General features: G+C 34.7%; 1 protein-coding gene across 1 annotated transcript; it reads right to left on the bottom strand.

Annotated features, from left to right (window-relative positions):
* Nucleotides 1-11173: 11173 nt before the first annotated feature.
* Nucleotides 11174-25259, bottom strand: LOC128192668 (serine/threonine-protein kinase N2-like). Its single transcript, XM_052865542.1, has 21 exons — nucleotides 25119-25259; nucleotides 23590-23905; nucleotides 21886-21977; nucleotides 21248-21416; nucleotides 20580-20734; nucleotides 20017-20261; nucleotides 19555-19706; nucleotides 17546-17655; nucleotides 17192-17335; nucleotides 17011-17086; nucleotides 16795-16926; nucleotides 15971-16128; nucleotides 15614-15825; nucleotides 15302-15374; nucleotides 14888-15067; nucleotides 14619-14770; nucleotides 14018-14237; nucleotides 12730-12837; nucleotides 12558-12638; nucleotides 12325-12384; nucleotides 11174-12041 (listed from the first exon to the last, which is right to left on the bottom strand). The coding sequence occupies exons 1-21, from the start codon at nucleotides 25149-25151 to the stop codon at nucleotides 11898-11900; spliced, it is 3012 nt and encodes a 1003-aa protein (XP_052721502.1). The 5' UTR covers nucleotides 25152-25259; the 3' UTR covers nucleotides 11174-11897.
* Between the last annotated feature and the right edge of the window lie 69 nt (nucleotides 25260-25328).

The following is a 25328-nucleotide window of genomic DNA, read 5'->3' as shown; positions in this document are numbered from 1 at the left end:
TACTTTTAAAATCTTATTTTTTGGAAATCATTATTTAGCGGTTGTTGTTGGTTGTCTAAAATTAATAATTTAAATTATTCATTATGTTGAAGGTGGTATTGTACCTTGAGATTTTAAATATATTGATGGAAGTACTTAAATCATCATCTTTCAATTTTTGAATTGTATAGTATTTGACCTTACAATGTATTTGTCAATGAAAAATAAGTACAGTCAAATCTTGTGATCTCAAACTAGATGGGACTGGTTAAAAACTTTCAGATATCAGAGTATTTGAGATGTCAAGGGTAAATGACTGAAAGTACATGTATAAGTGGTTGGAACTTACAAATCACTATCAAGGTCACACTACTGACTAGTATAATTTCTTGTTTATCATGACCCTGCACGCTCGTTTTTAATTAAAACCATACAAATAATATTATTAATATTAATTTCCCACATCCAGGGAATTCTGTGCTGTTTTATTTCTGCTCTGTTTTTCGCATTTTAAATGGTTTTTAATTCATAAATCAGAAACAAGTAGAACAAAAGTGTAATGGTCTGCACAATTCTATTTATGTACCAGGAACAAGAAATTATATTGATGTGGCCTGATAACATATCCATTTTATTTGAGATGTTTGTGTTTGAGTTACTGAAGTTAACTGTAATACAAAAAATGTTAAAGCCCCAGCATATTTTGAACTGAATACTTGCAGATTTAGTACAGGCACTTGAACCTATTGGGCTATGCTGTTATACGTCAAAATTGTAAAAGGAATTCAAAATAGTATACAAAGTTTAGAAAGTATTTCACAATATGGATATATAAACTACTGTTTTGATTTTGATTTTCCATACATTGTACTTTTGACACACAGCATGCTGAACAATTTAGAGACAGACAAATAGGCAAATATTGAAGCAGTAGAAAACTAAAACATCCTTGTATTAAATCATAAGAATAGAGTAACTGGAAGACAGAGTATTAAGTAAAATTGGTAATAATTACACGTACAGTAGAACCTAGTTATAACAAAGTCCTAAAACCCCTTGATTTATTTCCCCATATCCTTTATTCCCTAATATTTACATTTTCAACTGTCTTTGTCTGTAATAACATTACGAATCAATTTTGAAACTAAAACCCAATAACTTAATAAAACATGAGTGGCACAAAATGGGCGTGTCTTATTTATAATATAGCATAACCGGCGCGGAAAACGGTATTGGCTGCGCCGCGTAGAAATACATAGCATGTGCTAAATAAAAATAGTGGTTTTAAAATATTGTTGTTTTAAAGTGTACAAATTGGAAATAATATAAATATAAGTAATAAGGAATCATTCTTTGAATATTATGAGGTGATAATTTCGGTCGGAGCGTGGTCAACTCTATCATAAAGCCCTTCGGGCTTTATTGGATTCGACCACGCCCCGACCGAAGTTATTAGCTCATAATACTCGAAGAATGATTCCTTATTCCTTATATATACTAATTAATTAGTACAATAAATATAGACAATTTGCAAAACGCCTATGACAAGTTAAGAATAAGATGTACCCATTGACTATTAACAATAAATTAAAGAAATTATGTGAAGACAAATACATGTACTTCCAAACCTAATATGATTTTAAAGATTTAGGACTAAGACTTTAAAACATTTGGTTTTAAAAGTCGTACATTTTATTATTTTTACTCATTTCTCAACACCAATTCATTTATCGGACTATTAACTTCATCACAGTTCGTTATTACCATCACATTTTAAAAGGAATTGTTACTAATCTTTTCAGGGATTCCACACAACTTTACTTTATTTGTGATTTAGATATATCGTACTGAACAAGATTTACATCTGGGTATAAACATAAATAATTTATTGGTTATTTCAACGATTACAATACGTCATAACATTGAGGTCTCTTATTCCTCATAATATGTTTGAAGTGTTATGTGGAAAATGTGTGTGTGGGGGGGGGGGGTTCGTAACGAAGAATTTTGACCCAGGTTGAAAATTATCCCTGTGTCATTTTTTAAATGCAGCCCCTCCCTGTAGATTTTTCAGAGTTTAAAATTTCGTTAATGCAAATGCTTTATCTAGGGCTTAAAAAATGTATGATACCCCTTTACCCACAAAGAGAAGATGGGGGAATAAGATAGCGCAGATGCCCATTAATTAAGTCGTAAAATACATTTTCAAATTCAATATCTTCTAACTAACTATACTTGATAATGTTATAATACAAGTTTACAAAAGCAAAATCTATAACTAAATTCAGTTTTGAATATTTAAAAAAACGGGAAGAAAAAAATAAATTCTAACGTTTTGGTGGTATCGAACTCACAACCTAAAATCCGGTGCTCTAACCACTGAAACTCTATCGTTTAAATGCTTTATGCGACGTCGACCACGAATTTACGGTCTTGTATTATTATCTTGAACGTTCAATTGTTGGGATACAAAATGACACTTTTAAAGTATAGTGGGTCACCTCTCCAAATTTTTGTTGATTGAAATCCGTTTGATTTCCACTAAACCTTACATAAACTATGGCAAAAATATGGAGCTCAGATCCATTCTATAAATGACATTTAAGTTCTAAAAATGACACTATTTGAAGGTTTTGACACGCATACGTACGCCAGTCTGAATCAACCTATTCCATTTAAGGATTATAAATCGATGCTATGGTAAAAGTTACATTGTTTTTAATAATTTAATTAAAAAAAAATGTATAAGATTTGTTGATATTTTAATTTTATAGCAGTTTACACGCCTTATTCACCCATGCTCTTGTCTGAAATATTAAGATCAGTTAGAGCTACTTTCAGTTCAAAGACAGTTCAAAACTTTGTAGTTGGAAATTTTCAACAAGGTCATTAACTTCTCGACGGGTGCAGGTTATCAGATATCTGTTGAAAATTTGATATAGGGTATTAATTACACTACTTTTCGTCTCAATTTTCAACGTTGAAAAAGTACCCACTGGATCAACCTTCAACGTTGAAAATCGTCCCAGGTCAATTTTCAACCCGGGTCAATATTGTTTGTTCTCGGAAGTAGCTTCGAAAAATTCGATATATTAAAAGGGTGTGCTAGGTGCGCATTTGCCGTAACAGTAGAAGCTCCCAGATTTGACCAGTATCCAAGTGCCACAGTTCACGCTTAACTCTCAATAAGGGGTCCCAAGGGGCTCTAACGTTCACACAGTTGTCTAAAAACTGTAAATTGCACTGCATTCGATTTGAAATTGGCTATTTAAAATACATGCGTTGAGATTAAAGTTTCCGACATGCTTAGAATCTTTAGAAACTTCGATAAAACACTCTAGCACCAACAGCTGTTCGGGACCAGGACGATGTTACTCATTCCTAATGTCAAGGTAACACATAGGTGATGCTTTTGTGATCACCTGGCAGGTATACACAGGTGGAGAGTGAGGGCCGGTAAAGTTCCAGGGACGAAGAGATGGGACACAGTGGGGGTCCACGCACGGTCTCAAGTTAATCGGTCACAGTAATGTGACAAAAACAATAGTATCCACTATCGAGCAATCATTTTCACAGCACTCAGAATGTTTGTCTAAAGCTCCAACTACACAACATGATGGATATTTTATGACTATGCACATCAAGCACAGGAAAATTGTTGCGTATGAAAAAAACGTATATACATATTTAAAAAGTATTTAAACTAAACATGTTCCCATAAAACATGAATATCCTGCCTAATAAGATACATTGATTTTTAGACCAATATTAGAATAAAAACTGCACCTTGTCTTAATTATTCTACGCACATACATGTATCAGTAAGTGAAGTTTGGTGAAAATGGAAATCGTGAAGTAAGGAATAGTGAAGTCACGTTGATATAGGGAAAGTCGAAACCGGAAAATAATGAAAAAACACGTATTTAACCCTGACAGTTTTAAGATCTGCAAAGGGTTATTTATATGACAGTTCAACTATGTTATATGTTGATCAAGCTACCTTAAAAAGTTAAATTTGAAATGAAATCAAAGTCATTGTAAAGGTCGGTGTCGAAAAAAGATGATCATTCAATACTGTTTAATTGTAATCACCGTGTGCCTGCCTTATATGGATTATTTTTTACGATACTTTTCCGCGGAATGATAATCACTGTCGTGTATCCGCGCCGGTAGTGACATGTTTGGATAACGTGAAAATGGCGTATCCATTGCAAAAACAATAAGTGTTGTGTCCTTTTTTCTATCGACAACGAGGTAAATACTAATTAAAATATCGTAATAGTCGTTCATATTTTTCTGAAGGTGTTGCAGTTGAAAAGAGTGTGCGTTATTTTAGTTCATCGTTAATAAAAACGACTTATTTGTAGAAAAATCAATCGATAACGTGTCATTTTAACGCTAAAACCAAGAACTATTTCTAGATTACGTAGATATTATAACACATACTAAAAATCTGAAGCAGCCAAAATTAATTTAAAACATTACATTAACCAAATAAAATCAAACCGATGTTTTTTTAATACATTAATATGTATAAAAATACCAATAACTTCATGCACCTGCTAAAGAAGTAGTACGGTTTGGATAAATAAATTATTCCGGTTTGGATGCTAAAATATAAATTGTGCAAATGGTACGGTTTGAATAATTTAAAGTTATAGCATTTTTGATATTTTAGACATAAAGGGAGCAGTTTGCATTTTATCGGTGTGCAACCGAAGATACATCTTTTAAAAAAATAGTGGGTCATTCAATTACACAGCATGCAAAAGATGTATTTAAAGTCAGGTAAAAAGAACTTAATATACAGAAGATGTATTTTTCTTTCCTGTCCGACATTTTTATAAACGTGATGAAACCAAAATACTTCCACATGTTCAAAGGGAATGAAAACTGGATTACTAAGTTCATTTCTTTAGGCAAGTAATTGATCAGAAATTTATTATTTAACGAATAAGGAATCATTCTTTGATCGAATATCATGAGTTGATTATTTTGGTCGGGGCGTGATCAAATCCAATAAAGCTCGAAACGAAATTACACCTCACAATATCGACAGAATGATTCCTTATTACTTATATTAATTTAATTCATAGCAATTGTACTTTTAAATATTTGAATAAGCAAACGTCATTTGAATTTATTGGACTGAATATGAACAAATTGATACTTAGTGTTATCACATAAAAAAAAACCACTGAAAAATGTAAATATAGTTATATCAAGTTTTTTTTAACTAATAGTTCAAAAGAATTCTTTCTTTAATTTTGAATTATAAAGAAAATATGAGTTGAAACATGAGGAACACAATTAAATGTTAAAAAAAAAAAGTTTTTCACTTTTAACCTGAAAAGCAATACATCATATAAACACCTTAACAGATAACTATCTACTACTTTTATTGCAAGCGACTTCATGTATATGATGTGTTTTTTAGTTATTCTGAAATGATATTTATAATCGTGAAGTAAGTTGATCGGAGAACGTGCTTGGTAATAATATTATGAAAGTGAGCCTCGTTTACATTCAATACCAAGCATGAACATCGCTAGACAAAGAAAGTTCTACAACTATTTCACTCCCAGTGATATAATACAAAGTCCATAGATGTCTGCCAAGTCATATATTTACTCTTTTGTTAGATATAGTTTGTCCAAAAAATTCAAGTGATGACGAGACCTAAGTAAACATCGCCATTTTATATGTACATTTATTCAATCATGATTCTCACCAGAAAATCAAAACGATAAAGATGTATGACAGTATCTATGTATATCAAGAAGTTTTGGTCACTCGTGCGGGAAATGAAGGTGGCGTTACCGCAGAAAAAGTACAAAACCCGCGTTAGTATTTAACATGAAAGTAAAATGATAAAAATTTCATAGTTAAAAATTTGCCAAAGCGCAGTTTGCTGTTGCAAAACCAAAAAGTTGTTTGGGAAAGTGTCAATTTTTAATTTAAAAAAATAGACAAGTATGATGTTCTGTAAGTTAAATACTCTGTATCAAAAGTGAATTATTTTTTCATTTTCATGAAACCCATATCAGGATACCAATAATTAAAAATATCCACGTTATCACGGTTTGTTCTGTGCATTGTATCTATATATTATATCGTTTCAATTTTAAAAGAGAAAAAAAAATATGTGTATCATTAGATGATTTTACAGACATTAAACTTTTTAAAGTCGGTACATAATTCTGTATTTGACTGATCTCTTTTGATTTTTTGACGTTTTCACGTTTAAAGCCGACAACGTTATAGAAGCATAACAATTGAAACTGTCGTAAACACACGTTTTTTGTGTCGGTAAAGATTTTGGTAAGGCTGAATCTTTCGAAATTAATATCGATGGAATGATTATACAACAGACTTAACATATCTGTAAAGCGCTCTGTATGCAATTTTTATACGCAAATTGCAAGTTATTTGAAGCGGTGTAAAATTGAAATTCAAATTACGGTATATTAAGTTTTGTTGGCTTAAATGCACAAGTCTTTAACGTGTATGTTTATTTTTTTAAACAATGTGACTTCATATGTCTATCGGATGACGATATCCATAATATTGAGTGAGGGCATGCATATCGCACAGTAGCGATGCTATATCCCCTTCCCGAGGGGATAACAAAACGAACTGTTTACACTCACATATTAATTACATCCACACCGTATCAGATACGTATCCAAACCGTTCCTATTTTGAAAAACAAGGTCATCCAAACCTGTTCCGTTGTTCACAATTAATGGACATAAACTGCATATTTACATAATCTTAACATAAACTTCGTAGAACTTTAAAGATTTTATACACTTTTAAATAGATCTGACGATCTTTTTCATGTAAAAGTAGACAATGTAAGACTTAAATAAAACGAAAACTTATGAAGAAGCAAACGGAACCACCCTTTTCACTTTATCCAAACACGTCACTACCGGCGCGGATACACGACAGGATAATTATCTACATTAAATGAGTTCATATACTTCTTCATTATATGGTGATACCGGTATATTGTGTGATTTGAACATATTTTATTGTTTCTGGTGTGAACAAAGGGATTAGGCACAAGTTCTTAAAACTTAGAATGATCTTTCCTAAAAAATATTGTCTTTTTATGCTCAAGTAAATTCGTCTTCAAATGCTGACTATTCTGATCAAATGGGCATACGTTGTCTTTACCAAGTGATACGTACCTTATCGTAATATGTTTTATATTTGCATCATGTGCTGCTAAATAATTAGTACTATATGCCTTTTAATGTTGACAGCATGTATATGTAAATGAACAATAATTATGGTGTTCCGATGGGGCCACTTCGACCTTCGCACTCTCGCCTTTAGGTCGAAGATGCGAGAGTGCGAAGTTGCGAAGGCGAAAGTGCGAGAGTGCGACGACGAAGGAGCGAAAGTGCGAAGATGCGACGGCGAAGTGCGAAGATGCGACAGCGAAAGTGCGAAGGTGCGAGGGCGAAGGAGCGATACTACTATCGCTCCTTCGCCTTCGCTACTTCGCACTCTCGCTTTCGCACTTTCGCCTTCTCCATTTTTGATAGCATTCAGAAAGTCTCGGTCGATTACATAGAATTTGATGCAGGCACTGTACTCGCCAAGGTTTTCCGATTAATCTAGGATATTATTGGTATGCATGCGCTAGGCCATTGTGCTTACTATGAATGTTTATATATATTTTAATGTGTATGCCTAATCATTATATACTCCATATAAAATGTAATGTCCGCCATAATGTATACATATGCACTTCCAGACTCCTGTCACTTACCAGCTGTCTGTTTACCGTGGATCAAACACAGTAACATTCTAATTTCATTATACGACACTCCTTGCTCATGTATGGATCAAGAAGGGGAGAGCCCCCCCCCCCCCGGAAAATTCAATATTAATAACTTCACACATGCAGTAAAGGGGGAAAGAGGATCCGGATCCCATCCGCCCGGGAAATTTAATGTTATTAATTATATATAATAAAATCTCCAAAATATGTCTCGGACCCCCCCCCCCCCCAACAAATATAATTATCCATCGACCCCCCCCCCCCTAGAAAAAGTTATAGATCTGCGTAGGCTGTTGAAAATAAATTCTAAAAGGTTCATCGTCTGCCTCATATGTCCTTTTATACAGCTAAAATTGTCTTTAAACGATAGAGAGCTCCACAATTATAAATAGGCGAAGGCGAAAACGCGAAGATGCGAAGGCGAGAGTGCGAATTTAAGTTGCGATGGCGAAGGAGCGATAGTAGTATCGCTTCTTCGCCTACGCAACTTCGCACTTTCGCCGTCGCATCTTCGTGCTTCGCCGTTGCATCTTCGCACTTCCGCTCCTTCGCCGTCGCACCTTCGCCTTCGCAACTTCGCACCTCAACCTAAAGGCGAAAGTGCGAAGGTCGAAGTGGCCCCATCGGAAAACCATAAAATACATACATTATATATTATGCACAATTGGCTCAACAAAATAAATGTTCTCTTCTTTGTGAAGCCTACATCAACCCAAAGTTGACCCAGTTTACATCACTGCCTATGTGTGTCAATGTATTTTTAGCTCACCTGAGCTGAAAGCTCAAGTGAGCTTTTCTGATCACATTTTGTCTGTCGTCCGTCTGTCCGTAAACTTTTCACATTTTCAACATCTTCTCAAGAACTACCAGGCCAATTTCAACTAAACTTGACACAAATCATCCTTAGGCAAAGGGGATTCAAAGTTGTGAAAATGAAGGGCCACACCCCTTTTGTATAGGGTGGGGCCACAATGGGGTGGGGGTCAAAGTTTAACATAGGAATATATAGAGTAAATCTTTAAATATCTTCTTCTCAGAAACTAATCAGCCAGGAAGAAAGCTGAAACTTGTGTGGGAGCATCCTCAGGTAGTGTAGATTCAAAGTTGTAAAAATCATGACCCCCGTGGGTAGGGTGGGGCCACAATGGGGGGTCGAAGTTTAACATAGGAATATATAGAGTAAATCTTTAAAAATCTTCTTCTCAGAAACTAATCAGCCAGAAAAGCTGAAACTTGTGTGGAAGCATCCTCAGGTAGTGTAGATTCAAAGTTGTGAAAATCATGACCCCTGGGGATAGGTTGGGGCACAATGGGGGGGGGGGTCGAAGTTTTATATAGGAATATATATAGAGTAAATCTTTAAAATTCTTCTTCTCAGAAACTAATCAGCCAGGAAAGCTGAAACTTGTGTGGAAGTATCCTCAGGTAGTGTAGATTCAAAGTTGTGAAAATCATGACCCCCAGGTGTAGGGTGGGGGGTCAAAGCTTTACATAGGAATATATAGAGTAAATCTTTAAAAATCTTCTTCTCAGAAACTAATCAGCCAGATGATTCTTTATCATTGTTAAGACTTTGGCTCCAGGACAATTCTTCTGCCTCACAAGAAGGTCCAGAGTTTGATGTAGCTTTATATCCCATATATAAACAATTGTTAAGGATCTTTTTGAGAACTGCAATGCTCAACATGTGATATGACTATAAAATCATCCTGTTAGAAAAGAGACTAATGATTATAAACATAAGAATATCCAGGGGAAAAATGGATTTTATTCATACAGGATCTACATGTATTATTGTACATTGTCCAGATAATTTGTATTATGACTCCATAAGCTGATTTTATCTACCCATTGTTCCTCAGGTGAGCGATGTGGACCATGGGCCTCTTGTTTTAAATATATTAGATTCATTGTACCGTAAGCAACAATGGTCTACCGTATGTCGACACAACATTTCGTAGCAGTAAATTTAATATTAAAATAAATGCCAATCGTTGTTGGCTGTAAGCCTTCTTGTTAAAACATAGCAGAATCCCCACTGAGCAACATGAATCTAATCATGTCAATTTTAAGCTCTTAATACCGGTATAAAGTTTATTAACTCTTTCCGCATAATACGTACTCGATATACTGTTTTGTTTCAATTTTGTTTGTGTTAACTGTTAGTTTCATCCTATTTTTTTTGTTTCAAGTTCATATTGGAACCTTTTTCCTAATTATATCACAACTTTATATTGAAGTACATATGTATGATTTCATAAGTGGAAATTTTGTTCATATTTTGTTAGTCCAACTTTTGGAAATCATATATTCCAGCACCTTAATATAAAAGTACACTTATAACACAAAAATATATATTTCAACATTAAAGCTGTTGATCCGATAGCCCTAAATTATCCTAGAGAACAATTTTTTGTTTGTATCATAAATTTGCCATTTTTGTTGGTAAATATGTAATATTATTAGTTTTTAAAAATACACTCCATTTAACAATAAAAAAAAGATACTTTGTTAAATTTTCACCATTTACATACTTTGGGTCAGTACATGGTGTCACGCAGATGCATATAATACTCATTACAGCTAAGGGGTCCGACTTGTCAATTCACCCGATGAACGATTTCAATTCTTTATTATTTTTCATTACACCTCACGCGGACAAACATGCTACAACCTTATAAAAAGCCCGAATTAAATCTTCATGCATATATATATCAGGCACGTAGCATTCGGGGGGGGGGGGGGGCGGCTGGATGCACTTTCCGTCGCAGAAAACATTTTCTTTATTAATTATGAAGTTGCCCCCCCCCCCCTTTTTTGGGGACCCTTTAAAATTGAAAAGAAAATAAGGAAATAAACAGTGAAATTAAATTTACTGGTATACTACGCTACCCCAACCTCAGATTAGCATTTTCATGATTTTAGACAAGTTGCTTTTTTTTCGTAAAAAATTTATTTCTGCTTGTAAAGATATTTTGGACAACTCTGTCCCATTTCAAAAACGGTGCTACGTGCCTGAAGACTCATTATAAAACCTTGTAATATGTAGACCCCCCTTCTTAGGTGTTCATATTTAGTATTCAGAAAAAGTTAAGAAGTACACAATCTACGACGATTGTTACGACGTTCGTAACATTTGGCGAACACGGTTTTTATTTTAATTCCAGAAAACAATAATGCAAATTTCAGAATTGTAATGCATGCATTATTTTTGTACCTACAGTATATAAATCTCTCTTCAGGAACTTGATGTGTTCACAATAATGATTAATTAATATATATCAATAAACGGTGTGTTCCAATAAACATCCAGTGCATGGTACTACCTAATTAGAACTAATTGTCACAACGCAAAATCAGTTGGTCTCCAATCGCATTAAATAATAAACAACAATTGAATAAGGTTATTTATTTTATTCATAATAATTCCCAATAAAATAACTGGGCAATGAATTCCCTCAGTAGCAACAATCATAATGTAGTGTGTACAAATCTAATGCTCTACTTGTCTGTTGATATCTCCAGGTATTCACTTCATTCATTAGTTGGCTCCCGTGTAAGTACACAGATACTGTGATTCACACACACACATCCAAAGACTACACAAATATCACAGTAAGGGGGGAAGAATTCCTCACAAAGACCACTCACCCAGGGATCATCTAACCCAGGGGCGGCCCTCTCACACTCTTGTATAGTCCCTACCTATATTATGACTAAATGCACCAACATTTAAACCCTTGTAGATTTGCACAACTCTTTGGAGTTAATTTATTCCCTGTAGATACAGAAATAAACATACAGTAACGATGGACATCCCTGCTCCAGAACTAATGACAATGATACAGAGGGGTCAGTGTGAATTTGTTCAGGTTTAGGAGCGAGAAATGTCAAGTGCACATATGCTTGTTATTTTATCTTCAACATGAAAGCAGTTTTTGTCCTAACATATAATACTTAGAGGCATTAGATCCAAGCATCATTCACAGTGTTAGCAATATATTAATCCTTATTGCTGTTTTCCCTACTTGCTTGATCAATGCCAGTGAAAAATGCTGGCAACATACATCTTGGAAGAAATACTGAAGCAGAGGCTAAGTGACCTTTGAACTTTGTCACAATGCTAGCACCAATCAGCAATGTAGTTAAAGTCTCTAAACTGTAATTGATCTTCAGCAGATAAAGATTTGCGGTCTTTGGCAGGAGTTAGCACGGGTTTCTCTTGAGTAAACTCTTCATCAAAATTGCTCACATCCTCAGAATATTTCTACAAAAATAGAAAATCCAGGTCAAAATAAGTATAAAATATAAAATGAATTATATAATGCCATGTCCAACAGTTATTTAAAGATACTTTGCAACACAAGAATAAATGGAATTAAGTTAAATAAAAATTCTGAATGCATAAAATAAAGACATAAAAATTGAGCATTAAAACAATATTGATAGGATAATGTTATAGTAATTCTGTTATTGACCACCACAATGTAGTAGAATACAACTGTACTACTCTGTGTATTAGTACCGGTACTTTGCAATCATAAACTCACCACAGTGGGAACAAATGGAGGCTTGACTTTCTTCATCAGCAGGTCATCCCAAGATAAATTCTACAACAGATACAAACACAAAATCATATCTAATAATTCCAATGGAATAAAACAACAAGGAAATCCAGGATTCACCTTAAGCATTATAGATGTTTAATCCACTAATCTAGTGTAAAGCAAGATTACTTCAATATTAAGAAAAATTTTGGATAGTACACAGTAACAAAACTAACCCTGAAGAAAGCTTGCTTCTTGACGTCTTCTGCATCTCTCTCACTGGATCCCAAGCGGCGATCAGGATTCCGTCTTAGAAGCTGCAATGGGAAAAACAAAGAGATTGCTTCACAAAGTGACCAATTACAGAAGCAAGAACATACATAAAGCGAACAATACAATGGCACACACCCTTCTCATGATGGCAATGGATTCTGTTGACAAGAAGCGGGGGTATCTGACTTCTTCATTCACAATACTGTCAAACACCTCTTCTTCATCATCTCCAGGGAATGGTGACTGAAAAGTGAAACAGGCAGAAATACAAACGACAAACCCATATGTGTAACCAAACAACAGTTTATAATTTACAGTGAACACTGGTCAAAATACTACCCATCAGATCTACATTAACATTTAAGGCATGAATTTTAAGTTATTAAACTATTATCAAATTTTAAAATAATATTTGAGATATTTTAGCTTTGAAATTTCAATATTTTCCTATACTTTTTAACAATGCTCATCTTGTTAAGAAGAGCCACAGCCATCCAGCTGTTTAAATCAATCCTATGTGAGAGTAACAAGTTCCTGGTCTACATAAATCAATCCTATGTGAGAGTAACAAGTTCCTGGTCTACATAAATCAATCCTATGTGAGAGTAACAAGTTCCTGGTCTACATAAATCAATCCTATGTGAGAGTAACAAGTTCCTGGTCTACATAAATCAATCCTTTGTGAGAGTAACAAGTTCCTGGTCTACATAAATCAATCCTATGTGAGAGTAACAAGTTCCTGGTCTACATAAACCAATCCTATGTGAGAGTAACAAGTTCCTGGTCTACATAAACCAATCCTTTGTGAGAGTAACAAGTTCCTGGTCTACATAAATCAATCCTTTGTGAGAGTAACAAGTTCCTGGTCTACATAAATCAATCCTATGTGAGAGTAACAAGTTCCTGGTCTACATAAATCAATCCTATGTGAGAGTAACAAGTTCCTGGTCTACATAAATCAATCCTATGTGAGAGTAACAAGTTCCTGGTCTACATAAATCAATCCTATGTGAGAGTAACAAGTTCCTGGTCTACATAAATCAATCCTATGTGAGAGTAACAAGTTCCTGGTCTACATCTTAAATCAATCCTATGTGAGAGTAACAAGTTCCTGGTCTACATAAATCAATCCTATGTGAGAGTAACAAGTTCCTGGTCTACATCATAAATCAATCCTATGTGAGAGTAACAAGTTCCTGGTCTACATAAATCAATCCTATGTGAGAGTAACAAGTTCCTGGTCTACATAAATCAATCCTATGTGAGAGTAACAAGTTCCTGGTCTACATAAATCAATCCTATGTGAGAGTAACAAGTTCCTGGTCTACATAAATCAATCCTATGTGAGAGTAACAAGTTCCTGGTCTACATAAATCAATCCTATGTGAGAGTAACAAGTTCCTGGTCTACAATTTTCACTTACCTCTCCCACCAACATTTCAAAGATAAGAACACCTAGGCCCCACCAGTCCACAGACCTCGTGTAGGAGGTCTCCGTCAGCACCTCAGGGGCCAGGAACTCGGGGGTGCCACAAAACGTACTCGTTCTGTCCCCAAAACCCATCCCCTCCTTGCACAACCCAAAGTCGGCAATTTTTAAGTAGCCTTCCTGATCCAACAGTAAGTTATCTAATTTCAAATCTCTGGAAAGTAGAGAACCAATGATATGTAATTACAATAATCTAATCAACACAAAAACAACTTTATTGTAAAAACATTTTTTTAATGAACTACTAAACAACTGGGATCTGGCACAAGTTCTGATGGTTTGGTTTAAATATTTTTTATTGTATAAAACTCAACGGGACGAGCACAAGTTCCAAAACTTATTAAGCCCTCTCCCCAAGTTCTGGATACTTGACCACTGTCTCCCTAATCACCTCTTAACTAGTGACTTAAGAATAACATTCTAATATTTCCTGTTAAAAATCTCATTTACTCTTTCTGATGAGAAATGACAAAAACAAAGTTAAATCTATACTGCATTTTATTCTATGAATTTTTTTTTTGAGGTGTTGACTTACCTGTACACAATATTATGTTCATGTAGGTATTGAAGCCCCAGAACCACACAACCCGAGTAGAACACAGTCCGAGGCTCTGAGAAGACGTCACTGTGAATGTGCATCATCAAATCACCACCACAGGCATACTCCATCACAAAAACAACGTGAGCCTGAAATCAAACCTCACAGCATTATAGGCTACATATCAAAGTAATCATTTATTGATCAGATAAAATTCAGAGAAGGATGTGAGTTTTTACATTGTACTTTGGGATTTAAAATTCTACCTCAGTTTGGAAACAAGCAAATAAATTAACAAGGAATGGATGTCGCATGGAATTAATAACTTCAAATATTCTCTTTTCAGACATCAAGCTTTCCACTTCATCCCGAGCGATGATGTCTGGTTTCTTCAAAGCTTTCAAGGCATAATATTCATTGGTATTTTTGTACTCCGCCAAGATAACCTATCAGAGAGGAATTAATATTTATCCATTTCTACCGTAATAAAGAATGGAAATTACCACAAAATAACTCAGTGGATAATCATAATCAGGAAACTCATGAAATATATATTTAAGAATGACAAAGACATATATCTATATACAGACATTTATACATATACTACTATTTAAGAAGCTTTATAAATTCTAAGACATCAACAAACACACAAGAAAGCATTCAGTAGCAAAGATTCCTACTTTTCCGAAATGCCCTCTTCCCAGTACACTTATTGGCCTGAACTCATCCATGTTCACATGCTGGCTTGAATAGCTGCGTAATAAAAAAAAAAGTAGCCAAGATAAGTTGGTGCTGGTACAGTTCCTTACAATAATAGGATCAAAGAACAACCACAGTCACTGTAATAGCAAATAAAGGTCATGGAAATCAGCATGCATGGAGTAGTGAGTTTCTGACAAAGAGTGACAGGATGATAAGCACAAAAGAAAGAATAAAATAATAAAAAGCATAAATACAGAACTTCACAAGTGAAGAAGTGAAAGTAAACATACTCTGGTTCAACTGCATAAGATTGTTGTCTGGAAGACTTGGGGGTTTCCATCACCGCCGTTGAGGCAGGGCGGGGCTGGGTTGTGGGGGGTGAGGGCGCTCGGTAGTCCTTGTAAGACACGGGCCGGGCATTAGAGGGTTTAGGTTCCAAGTTGTCCAGATCAATCACACTGGACTGGTCGTCGGGCAGAAAATCAAAAGATTTCAAGGCGTCCTGTAATAACAAGTAAATCTGCTGGTCAAACTGTAATTTATTCCGTTTCTCATGATAAGATTGTCTGTTGACAAGATTGCTAGGACTATTGAGTAAGTTTCTCTGTATCTCTCTTTTTCTATTTATCTTATCCTTGTTGCAGTACCTGTACAGCTCGCTCCTGCTGGTGAGGGGGTGTGGTGAATTCTTTTTGTGCATAAAGTATGGAAGGTGGGGAAGAATCAGGCATCCGTGGTGGTCTCTCCTCAGTTGGCTCAAAATTAATCTGGTGAATAGGGGGCCCCCTGTCTGATGCCATAATGCCTGTCAAAATATACAGACAGTACAGAGCAGAGTCTTCACCTTTACACCTTGTGACAATCAACCATCAGATATATATGTACAGTAAAACTTGATTAGTACGAACACGGATATAGCGAATTCTCGGATATAGCGAAGTTTTTTGTGTGTCCCCGGTGAAATTTGTAACAAATTTTTGCAAAATTTTACGGTTATAACGAATTCAGATATAACAAATTTATGGATATAGCGAACTGATTTGGAGTCCCGTAGAGGTGAATAATAACAATATTTAACACCTTTATAACGAATTACTTTACAGTTTAAAAAAGTTTGCACTATTATTTAACAAAATAGTTTGAATGAACTTATTTTCATACAATTTTTTCAATTCACAATCCGATTATTGAAGGTATTAACGTAATGTATTTCTGTTTGAGCCTCAATTAGCAAACATTTTTGTCTAGTGAAAGAACATGTATATGGTGAATTCGCTGTATATATTATTACGAATTCGTCATACAGATATGACGAATTACGGATATAACGAAGTAATTCCATTGGTCCCTAGGACTTCGCTAAAACCAAGTTTTACTGTATAAATCTAATCAACGTCCTGAGCATATTCTGAAAAAGTACATGTATCTTAAGGTAATGTCAAATTGATTCACTTGGATATTGAATGCATACCAGGGGAGGTAATCTGTGTAGGTGGGGTGAGTGCATTGGAGTCCACACATTGCTGAGGCAGCGACCTTTTCATGAGACGACCCCAAGTAGCCACATTGATATTCACTTGCTTAGCTCTCAAAATATCCTTTCCTAAATACAAAACCACATCTTACAGTACACATCAATGACATCGTATCTAAGTAGGTGTTTTTGTATAAACCAAACTATCTCTACCTTTGTGCTTGGGGAATATTTTTCTCTGTCTTTGTAGCTTTGGCCTTCTGGACAAAGAAGGATTTAAAAATGTAATCTGAAATGATAATGTGCATACATGCATATGGGACAGCACTCAAAACATGCAAATCAAACACTGAAACATGAATAAGACGGGTATTGGCAAGAGTAAGAGACGGACCTCAGCGAACAGGATTCCCTGCGGCTCCAGATGGATTGCCATTCCGTGGCGCTGGTTATCCAGGAAGTCCTCCAGACGCAGGAACTTGATAGCTGCCATCTGTCTCCAGTCCCGCCAGTATATTGCTATTTCTAATTCTCTAGACTGCAGACAGAGAAAGGTGTGTTATTACAATGTAATGTTCGTACAATCACTGTTTAGTTGTCCAGTGTACATACAAATAAAATTTTCTGGTATACTGGTCAAAATCATTATTACAATATTAACCTAATTCATAAACTTGCGTGTTATAGTAAGGAATTGAGTTTTATCCAGCCTATTCTATACAAATACTGCTTTACATGATTGGCTTACCCTATCAAGTTCTATACTAATTCTATTATCCCAGCACTGCTGACTGTGAGACTTCCAGCTAGTCTGGGCCACCTGTAGGTTGTCTAGTTTCACAACCGCCATCACCTCACCTAAAACATCACATATATATAATAAGTATTACTAAATAACTATTAAGTCAATATTTGACTGCAAAAAGTGTTTTTGTGCCAATTATAATCACATGAAAATAATGACTTTATATGTATTAAACTATTGATATAATATGTAAACCCAGGGATAGACATTAACTTTTAAATTCACTTGCCCTTCGGGCAAGTGAACTCAAATTTTGACATGCCCGAATCTTAAACTTGGTTGCCCGAATTTAGTAAGAAGAAAAAGTTAAACACACTGTAAATCAATTTTATTGATATAAACAAGTAGTAATATGCCAATAATGTTAATCTACAGTACATAGGCAAGTGGATCTTGATAATCAGTTTTCCAAGAATCAACAAATCCCCGTTTTCTTTTAAGTTCGTATTTTTTTTTATTTTCAGTAGACTCTTTTGATTCTTTTGATTTACTTTAATTTTGTTTCCCCCAATACATTTAAAAAGAGAAGACTGCAATGCCATGACGTTTAATAAAACCGAACTATCTTCGTTTCCATCAACACACGTGTTTGTGAAATAATTAAGTCGTACCACAAATGCATTCATAATATCGCGACATGCACATGGTTTGGCTCTTTATCGTGACAGCACATACCGTAATATGAAGAAAAAAACTGTCATCGAGCACATGGATATAAATTCACGCGATCTGTAAATCAATGTAACAAGAATGTCATATGGAACGACTTACTTAAAGTTAAACGCTAAGGTAACAGAAGACTGAAGAGTTCCAATTCGGAAAGGATGTTGATTTTATGATAAAAATTATTTGTAACCAAAACAAGACGTACTTTTAATCAGAAATTTTACTTGCCCGATCGGACAAGTCTAACCAGAGTTTCACTTGCCCGAATAGAGATTTTACTTGCCCCGGGCAATCGGACAACCGTTAATGTCGATCCCTGAAACCAATAAGCTTTAAAATGAAATGATAAAGACATGAAACATGTAATTTTTGAGCATGACTTTTTTTTTGGGTTGTGTATACTTTATTAAAAAAAAAATTTCAAAAACATTAAAAAAAAAAACAAAAAAAAACTTACAGAACAAAATCATTCTGACCAATGAATTTATGTGTAAAAATGATTTAAAACTTTGTTAAATAAAAAATGCTTATGTATTCGTATACAACTGCTGAAAATGATTTCCTTTAAGAGACCACCTGGTATAAATAGGCTTTTTAGAAATCACTTGACTGGTTAATTAAATGCAGTATGTTAGACTGTACATAGTTTTCCTTCCTATCCATCGTACATTTCAGCATAATATAGCTTGTGTTGCACAGATAATCAGATATCACAAATTATGTAACTCAGAAGGAGACACACTCCAGAGTAATATCAAATGACAAGCACCGACTTGATGCCATTGATCCCTCCAGCTTCCTCTTTAGGTAGCCTTTTCTTGGCATAGTTAGACTACATACATGTATGTGTATGTAAAACTAGTCTTATTGTCCCACTCTACTTTGAGCATATACTGGATGCATTACTAGTATGTCTACGTGAACAAATGCTTCCTTGTAGTGGCACATGTAAACACTCTCAATATCAAGTGTCGAGTGCACATATTTTGTAACAAATTTCCTGATTACATAACCCAAAATAAAATCCCACCCATAAATAGAGGAATCAAATTCTGAGAACAACAAAATTGTTAGCATATATATTCATCATGAGTGGTAGGCATGAAAAAGAACATTTAAATTTTAAATATCAAATATCAGAAATTGCTTTTTTATGAAATTATAGTATATGGATAAAAAATTAGATCTAAAATTTTAAGGTAGATGTGATGGTTGATATAATGACCATCCCACCTCCTTAATATCTTATACTGATTGACTCGACTTTAGTTCTATACAACACTAACTTGACAACTCCTCTTTGACAGTGTAGGTCTTGGTGCTGCTACGCTTGGACCTGAGTAAACTTTTGCTTTCACCAGGACTTGACAGGAGAAGTTGAAGGTTGTCTTTTTTTCTTCCAGGAATGTCTTCTAGTAAACCTTGGCACCCAACAAGCCTATGGACAAAATACAGGACTAAGTTGGACCTTATGTACAATGTACAGGTAATAAGTCTGAGGAAGCCACTGTCAGTGCTAGACACTAGCACAGTCTCCATTTGTAATACTCTGATTGATAAATTTAAAACTGGAGCATATAAAAACTGCACTTCACGAATAAATAAAAAAACCATACAATAGCAAAACCATAAAAACGTTTTCAATAATAGAGGCTGAAAACAACGTACTACTGTAGTATGAATATCATCGCGTGAGAAAGATAATGCATCATTTGCTGCATTACCTAATCTTCCCTCTGGGCACTTACCTAACCTCCAATTTGCCGGTAATGGCCGCTGCCTTGGAGAATGGCGAGGAATTTTGTGACTTGGAGGAATCCCGCGTTAATGTGTTGTCTTTGGACGCGTAACCAGGGGACACAGTAATAGTGTCCAACTCCTTCTTTAACATTTCAATTTTTTTAGACTTGGGTTCAAGTTCATTGCACCGATTTTCCAGGGAGATTCGTAACAGCTCAAGTTTTTGACTTGATTCTTGTAATTTCAGGGTTGCCTGAAAATTAATGATGATGACAATGAAAAGTTACATATAATAAATAAACTAAAAAAAATCTGTTGTATTTAAAGTCACATTCAATTAATATCTAAACCAAAGAACAATATTTTATTTTGACTTTTGAATAATAAACTAAATATTCATGAAAACTGATATGTATGAATATACATGTACTTATATATACATTTGTTTAGAATGAATATGGATTTATACAAAAGATCAACAAAGAAATATATGATGTAACACTATTATAATGTTATAATGTGAGTGTGAGATCCTATGTGATTTGGTGAGATGGTGTAGCTGCTGCTGTACCTCTTTCAGGGCCTTGCTGTCCGGCGACTTGCTGTTCTGAAGAAGCTTCATCACGTTCTTAGCTCCCTCCTGGACAGCTGACTCGATCCTGAAATGATGTCGCAACTCCTCGATTCTTAGCTCCAGAGGAGACAGCACCTCGCACCGCTGACTTGCTGCAATCAGAGGGAACCGATTTAATTTACTTGGTCATAGGCTATTGAAGTCTTGAATTGTGCTGTCAGGTTTGTATACTGATGCTGGGGTTACTCTGGATATGGGATTAGAACCCAATCACATTCAATGTCAAAGACTAATTAATGTGCATTTTACATGCACAGTACAGAAGATGCTTAGAGCTTATTTAAAATAGAGAGTCATGTGTCAACACTCAATTAACACCATCAATTTTAAATACCAGTACATATTGGAGTATTTTATAAAGGAGTTGGATGGGAAAATTAATAAATCATTTGTATCAGACAGAATACCTTAAAGAACTAGTACGTGTATTGACAAAAATGATGTGTTTCATAAAAGGAAATGGATGGAAGAGTTAGCTCATTTGTACCAATCATCAGGCTAATTAATTTTGAATGCCATTACATATTTAGGTATTTCACAGGGGAAAGTTCAGACTAATTGAAGAGTTTGTCAATCATCAATATCAGTTTCCAGACAGAATTTACCATCATCCATATTGGTTGCATCCTGAGTGACTTTCAGAATCTGCATTCTGATAATTTCCATCTTGGTTTTGGCATCTGACAACATCTGCTGGGCCTCAGCTAGCATCTTTTTGTCCCGGAAGTTCCCACTGCTGTACATATTGATCATGTTTTCTGCTCCCTGTTTAACCTGTCAACAAATCAAAACATGTTGTCACATCTCATATCTACGTAAATGTTAATCATATTATTCCCAGCTATGTAGATCCTGAAGTCAATGTTGTAGTATGTAATTTGATGACAAAAAGATACACGATGCAGTTTAAGTCAATAATCTTGCTGAGACCCCTTTTAGAGATGACATCTTTTTAAATAAAAATAACTGGCATTGTATTATGTAAGGTCTATTCTATTTCAACATCTCAAAAGTTGATTGCAAATATTTCTGTATTGATTTATGTCCTGCCTTAATTGTATCAAGTCCCCATTTTGACTTTGATGTCACAACGTACCTGCTATAAGTTATCCTGATATCTAAATGTTTCTGTTGTGAGTTCTGATGATGTCAGAGTTCTCATCTTGATTTTGATGACACAATTGTTATGCATTGAGATTGATCTTGATTGTAATGTCACTGTGTTTATGACTTCAGGACTCACCTTATTTTCAATGTTGTACTGTTTCTGCAGTGATGTAAGCCTCTGAGATACGGGGTCCATATCACCAGCATCTTTTTCTCGATCTTTGTCTTCTAAATATAAAACAAGAGATTTATAACACTGAAACAGATATCACATCATAGATGGGGTTATATTTACTTTATAAATGTATCTACCAAGTTACTACAGAAAGCTCTCTCATTAATGTATTTGCTGTTAGAATATATTAGCTGTAAATATTCTGTTATCATTGCATACTGGTAGTCACTAAGTGGTTCTTTTTCATTATAACTCTTCTCACTTTTTTAAGGGCACATAGTGCATGTATTGGGAAGGCAATTTAGAGGTGATTAAGTACTGATTTCAGTAAAATTTATGAATTATAATCAGTTTATCCTGTAAACCTTGAAACTAAAAAAATCCATATTAAATCTTATATCTAAACATTTAAAAGTGACATTTATTTGCTGTCCGATTTTTTTTTTCCTTCCAAAACACGGGGAAGAGTGAAAAAAGGAAATTTTCCTTAGACTGCATAAATGCTATAATCATCAAACTTTCAATTATGAAGTTCTTACAATCAATAGACAACATCAGACACAACTAGCTAATCTGTCACAAACGGACGAAAAATGGGAGGATCGTCATATTGCATAACAGATATTTTTAAAAATCCAATAGTGTCTTCTCCAACAATACAAAGCATCTATTCAGTACATACAGGATCAATACATGTCAGCGGATGCAACACTTGTGTTTCCAAACTTGCAACAATGCACAAAATATAATATATTGATAAAATCCCAATATAATCATTCTGCATACCACATATTATTACTGTAAAAAAAAAAGTTTGCCACAATGAATTTTATAATCTGTTGACCAGTGCTGACCTATCAAAGTGGGCTGTCTATGATGTTTTTAAGCCCCTCTAATGTCTTATGGACATCTATTGACTTTAACTCGCTCAAGTGGTAATAAAACACAAGGAGTAAAATAAAACAGAGCAAGGATGCAGTATTATTTACAGACAACTGAAGTAGCTTGTGTGTCAGTGCCTCTTAGGGAATCAGTATATCTTAAATCGGCAATTCTCTCATTTTTAACTAACAACTACTAGGTTTCGGTTAAAATACTTCATGTGGTGTCTAAATATGGAAATATTCAATCTGTATATATTACTTAAATCTTATTGGATGTACACATATCAACGTTTGCAACACCTATATACATATCTATCTCTGATTTATTTTTCTTTATTACATTTTACAATGCAAATGGTAAATTAACTGCAGAGATTCAGAGAAACAAATTAATTTATTAATAACATAATGAAAAACTGACCCTGGCTAATTGATTAGAAGATTATTAGAACCATTTTAACCAGGCCTAAGCCTTTGGACTTTTAGTGGGACAAAACTATCTATATAGTGCCTCAAAGCAAGTTAAAAATGACACTGGTTTAAAGCAAAATTTACACTGATTGCATAGTCTTAGCTCAAAAGCCATACAAATCTTGTTGATTTCAAAGATATATGACTGAGTGGCCTACAATGAAATAGACAGGCCTATGTCAGTCACATTGCTGTTTGACACAACTAACCAAAGTCCAAGCTCTTATTCAAATGGTTCTAATTAAGAAGAAATAATTTTTCACTCCAAAGACTAGACTAGGAATGGTAGATGTTAGATTTCAGACATTACCTGCGAGAGAATCATGAACACTGGCACTGTTGGACACCAATAGATAGGCGTTAATTTCCTGGAGGTCAGTCTGAAGCTCCTTCAGCTTATTGTTCGACTTCTTCACGATGCTCTGGACGTCGGATAAACTCTTCTTGTCGGTGGTGGCCTCCTTTAACTTTTCCGCCCCTTCCTTGATCTTCATCTCTTTTCTAATTTCCTTTTTGAGATGTTCCCTCATCTCCTCCAGCCTCTGTTGAAGGTCAAACTCAGTTAAGCTGGGGTCAAACCCAAACCTCTTTCCTATCTCGGTGTACGAGTTGACCACGGCACCTCCCTGTTTAAAACAATTAACAATGACGTAACTATTTATGTAACTTTACTGACTAAATCTGAACAAAATGTTTGGTTCAACTGCCAATTGAATCAGTGATGTTAAATTCTTAAATACTAAAATGGAAAAACATGATACTGAGCTAAGTTTTTCTTAAAACAGAAATTTTGTCCTGCACATGTATTTAATTTTTAATACATTTAGTTCAGAAAGAAAATTATCCAATATCTTAACATTTTAAGGAAATACATTTAATATGACACATACTCTTAGAGATTAAAATTAGAGCGACTCTTCCAAATATTTCCTGCTGACTTAAGTGTCTTTTATATCTACATGTATCAGTCGTTCATGGTGTGTCAAAAGTATCAGTGTCATGTTGTATCATATCAATAAAGTAAACAAAATAGCGGTTCAAATATCATTGTGTTTAAATACACAATACAACACACTGTTTCCTTATATTAGGAAAGGTCAATAAATAATAATACTGAATAATACACTAATTTACAAGCATAATGTTTGGATGTGACAAGTACATATTCACAATATTTATCATATTTCTGATTTTGATTTCATAGAATTATCTCAACTTTCAGCTCAGTTCAACATGTATGGAAAATTATTTCTTGATAAGGAATGAACAATTCTCTATATCACCTTGCACCAATCTAACAATTCACTGGTCATGTAAATCCATATCCTGAAGTACTGTGAATGGCTTTTTCAAAATGAGTCAACAGTGAAATGAATCTTTCTATGTAGTATTATGGTACATTGGAATTCAATTGACTCATCATCACCTTATTTACCAATTCCAGGAAGTGTCATCTTAAAGACATATAATAATTATTCATTGTTTAATTTCTAAAGCAAATGAACCAGTAGAAGAGCAATTCTTACACCTTCAAATTATGAAATCATCAAATTAATCTTGGCTTTGTCTTCACACAAAACTTGAACACTTCCCGTCCCTCAATATAAGATTATTTGATGCACGTAACATCGTGATATGTGTATACCCCCCTACCCCACAGCGCTCTGATGGTTCCAAAATAAGCTAACGTAGGCCTAAGCTAGGGAGGGTCGGGGCGGAGTCATCAGAGGTAAACACGGTTCTTAGAACAGCCGTTATACACAGTATCCAGAATTTTTGTTTATATAGTTTACGAATTAATTAAGTCACATACTGATCGAACTTTAAATCTGTATTTACCTGATAGTAGGAGGTGCCCGAGTCTGTCGCCATCTTTGTTGTTTTTCTGACAAGGAAATGAGTTTCCGAGACGAGGTAAAATATTAGGCAACGAAACTTCCCCTCTCAAAGACCGGTTTTAATCATGAAACCGTCAATTATGTATTTTCGTTTCATGCATAATTTACAAATATAATATAAATCTGCAAGCGTAAGGACGCGAAATATATT

Source organism: Crassostrea angulata, chromosome 7, assembly GCF_025612915.1.
Source record: "Crassostrea angulata isolate pt1a10 chromosome 7, ASM2561291v2, whole genome shotgun sequence".
Lineage (NCBI taxonomy): Eukaryota > Metazoa > Mollusca > Bivalvia > Ostreida > Ostreidae > Magallana > Magallana angulata.
Note: the sequence above shows the minus strand (reverse complement) of the source record. Positions and strands in the feature narration are given on the sequence as shown.

What these genes read in the sequence shown, in the direction of transcription:
- LOC128192668 (XM_052865542.1), bottom strand. Translation starts at nt 25,151, where the DNA reads ATGGCGACAGACTCGGGCACCTCCTACTATCAG. An exon ending in TACACAGATTACCTCCCCTG is followed by an intron (nt 16,129 to 16,794) that starts GTATGCATTCAA and finishes ATATTTTGACAG; the next exon opens with GCATTATGGCATCAGACAGG. An exon ending in CTCCATTTGTTCCCACTGTG is followed by an intron (nt 12,042 to 12,324) that starts GTGAGTTTATGA and finishes CTATTTTTGTAG; the next exon opens with AAATATTCTGAGGATGTGAG.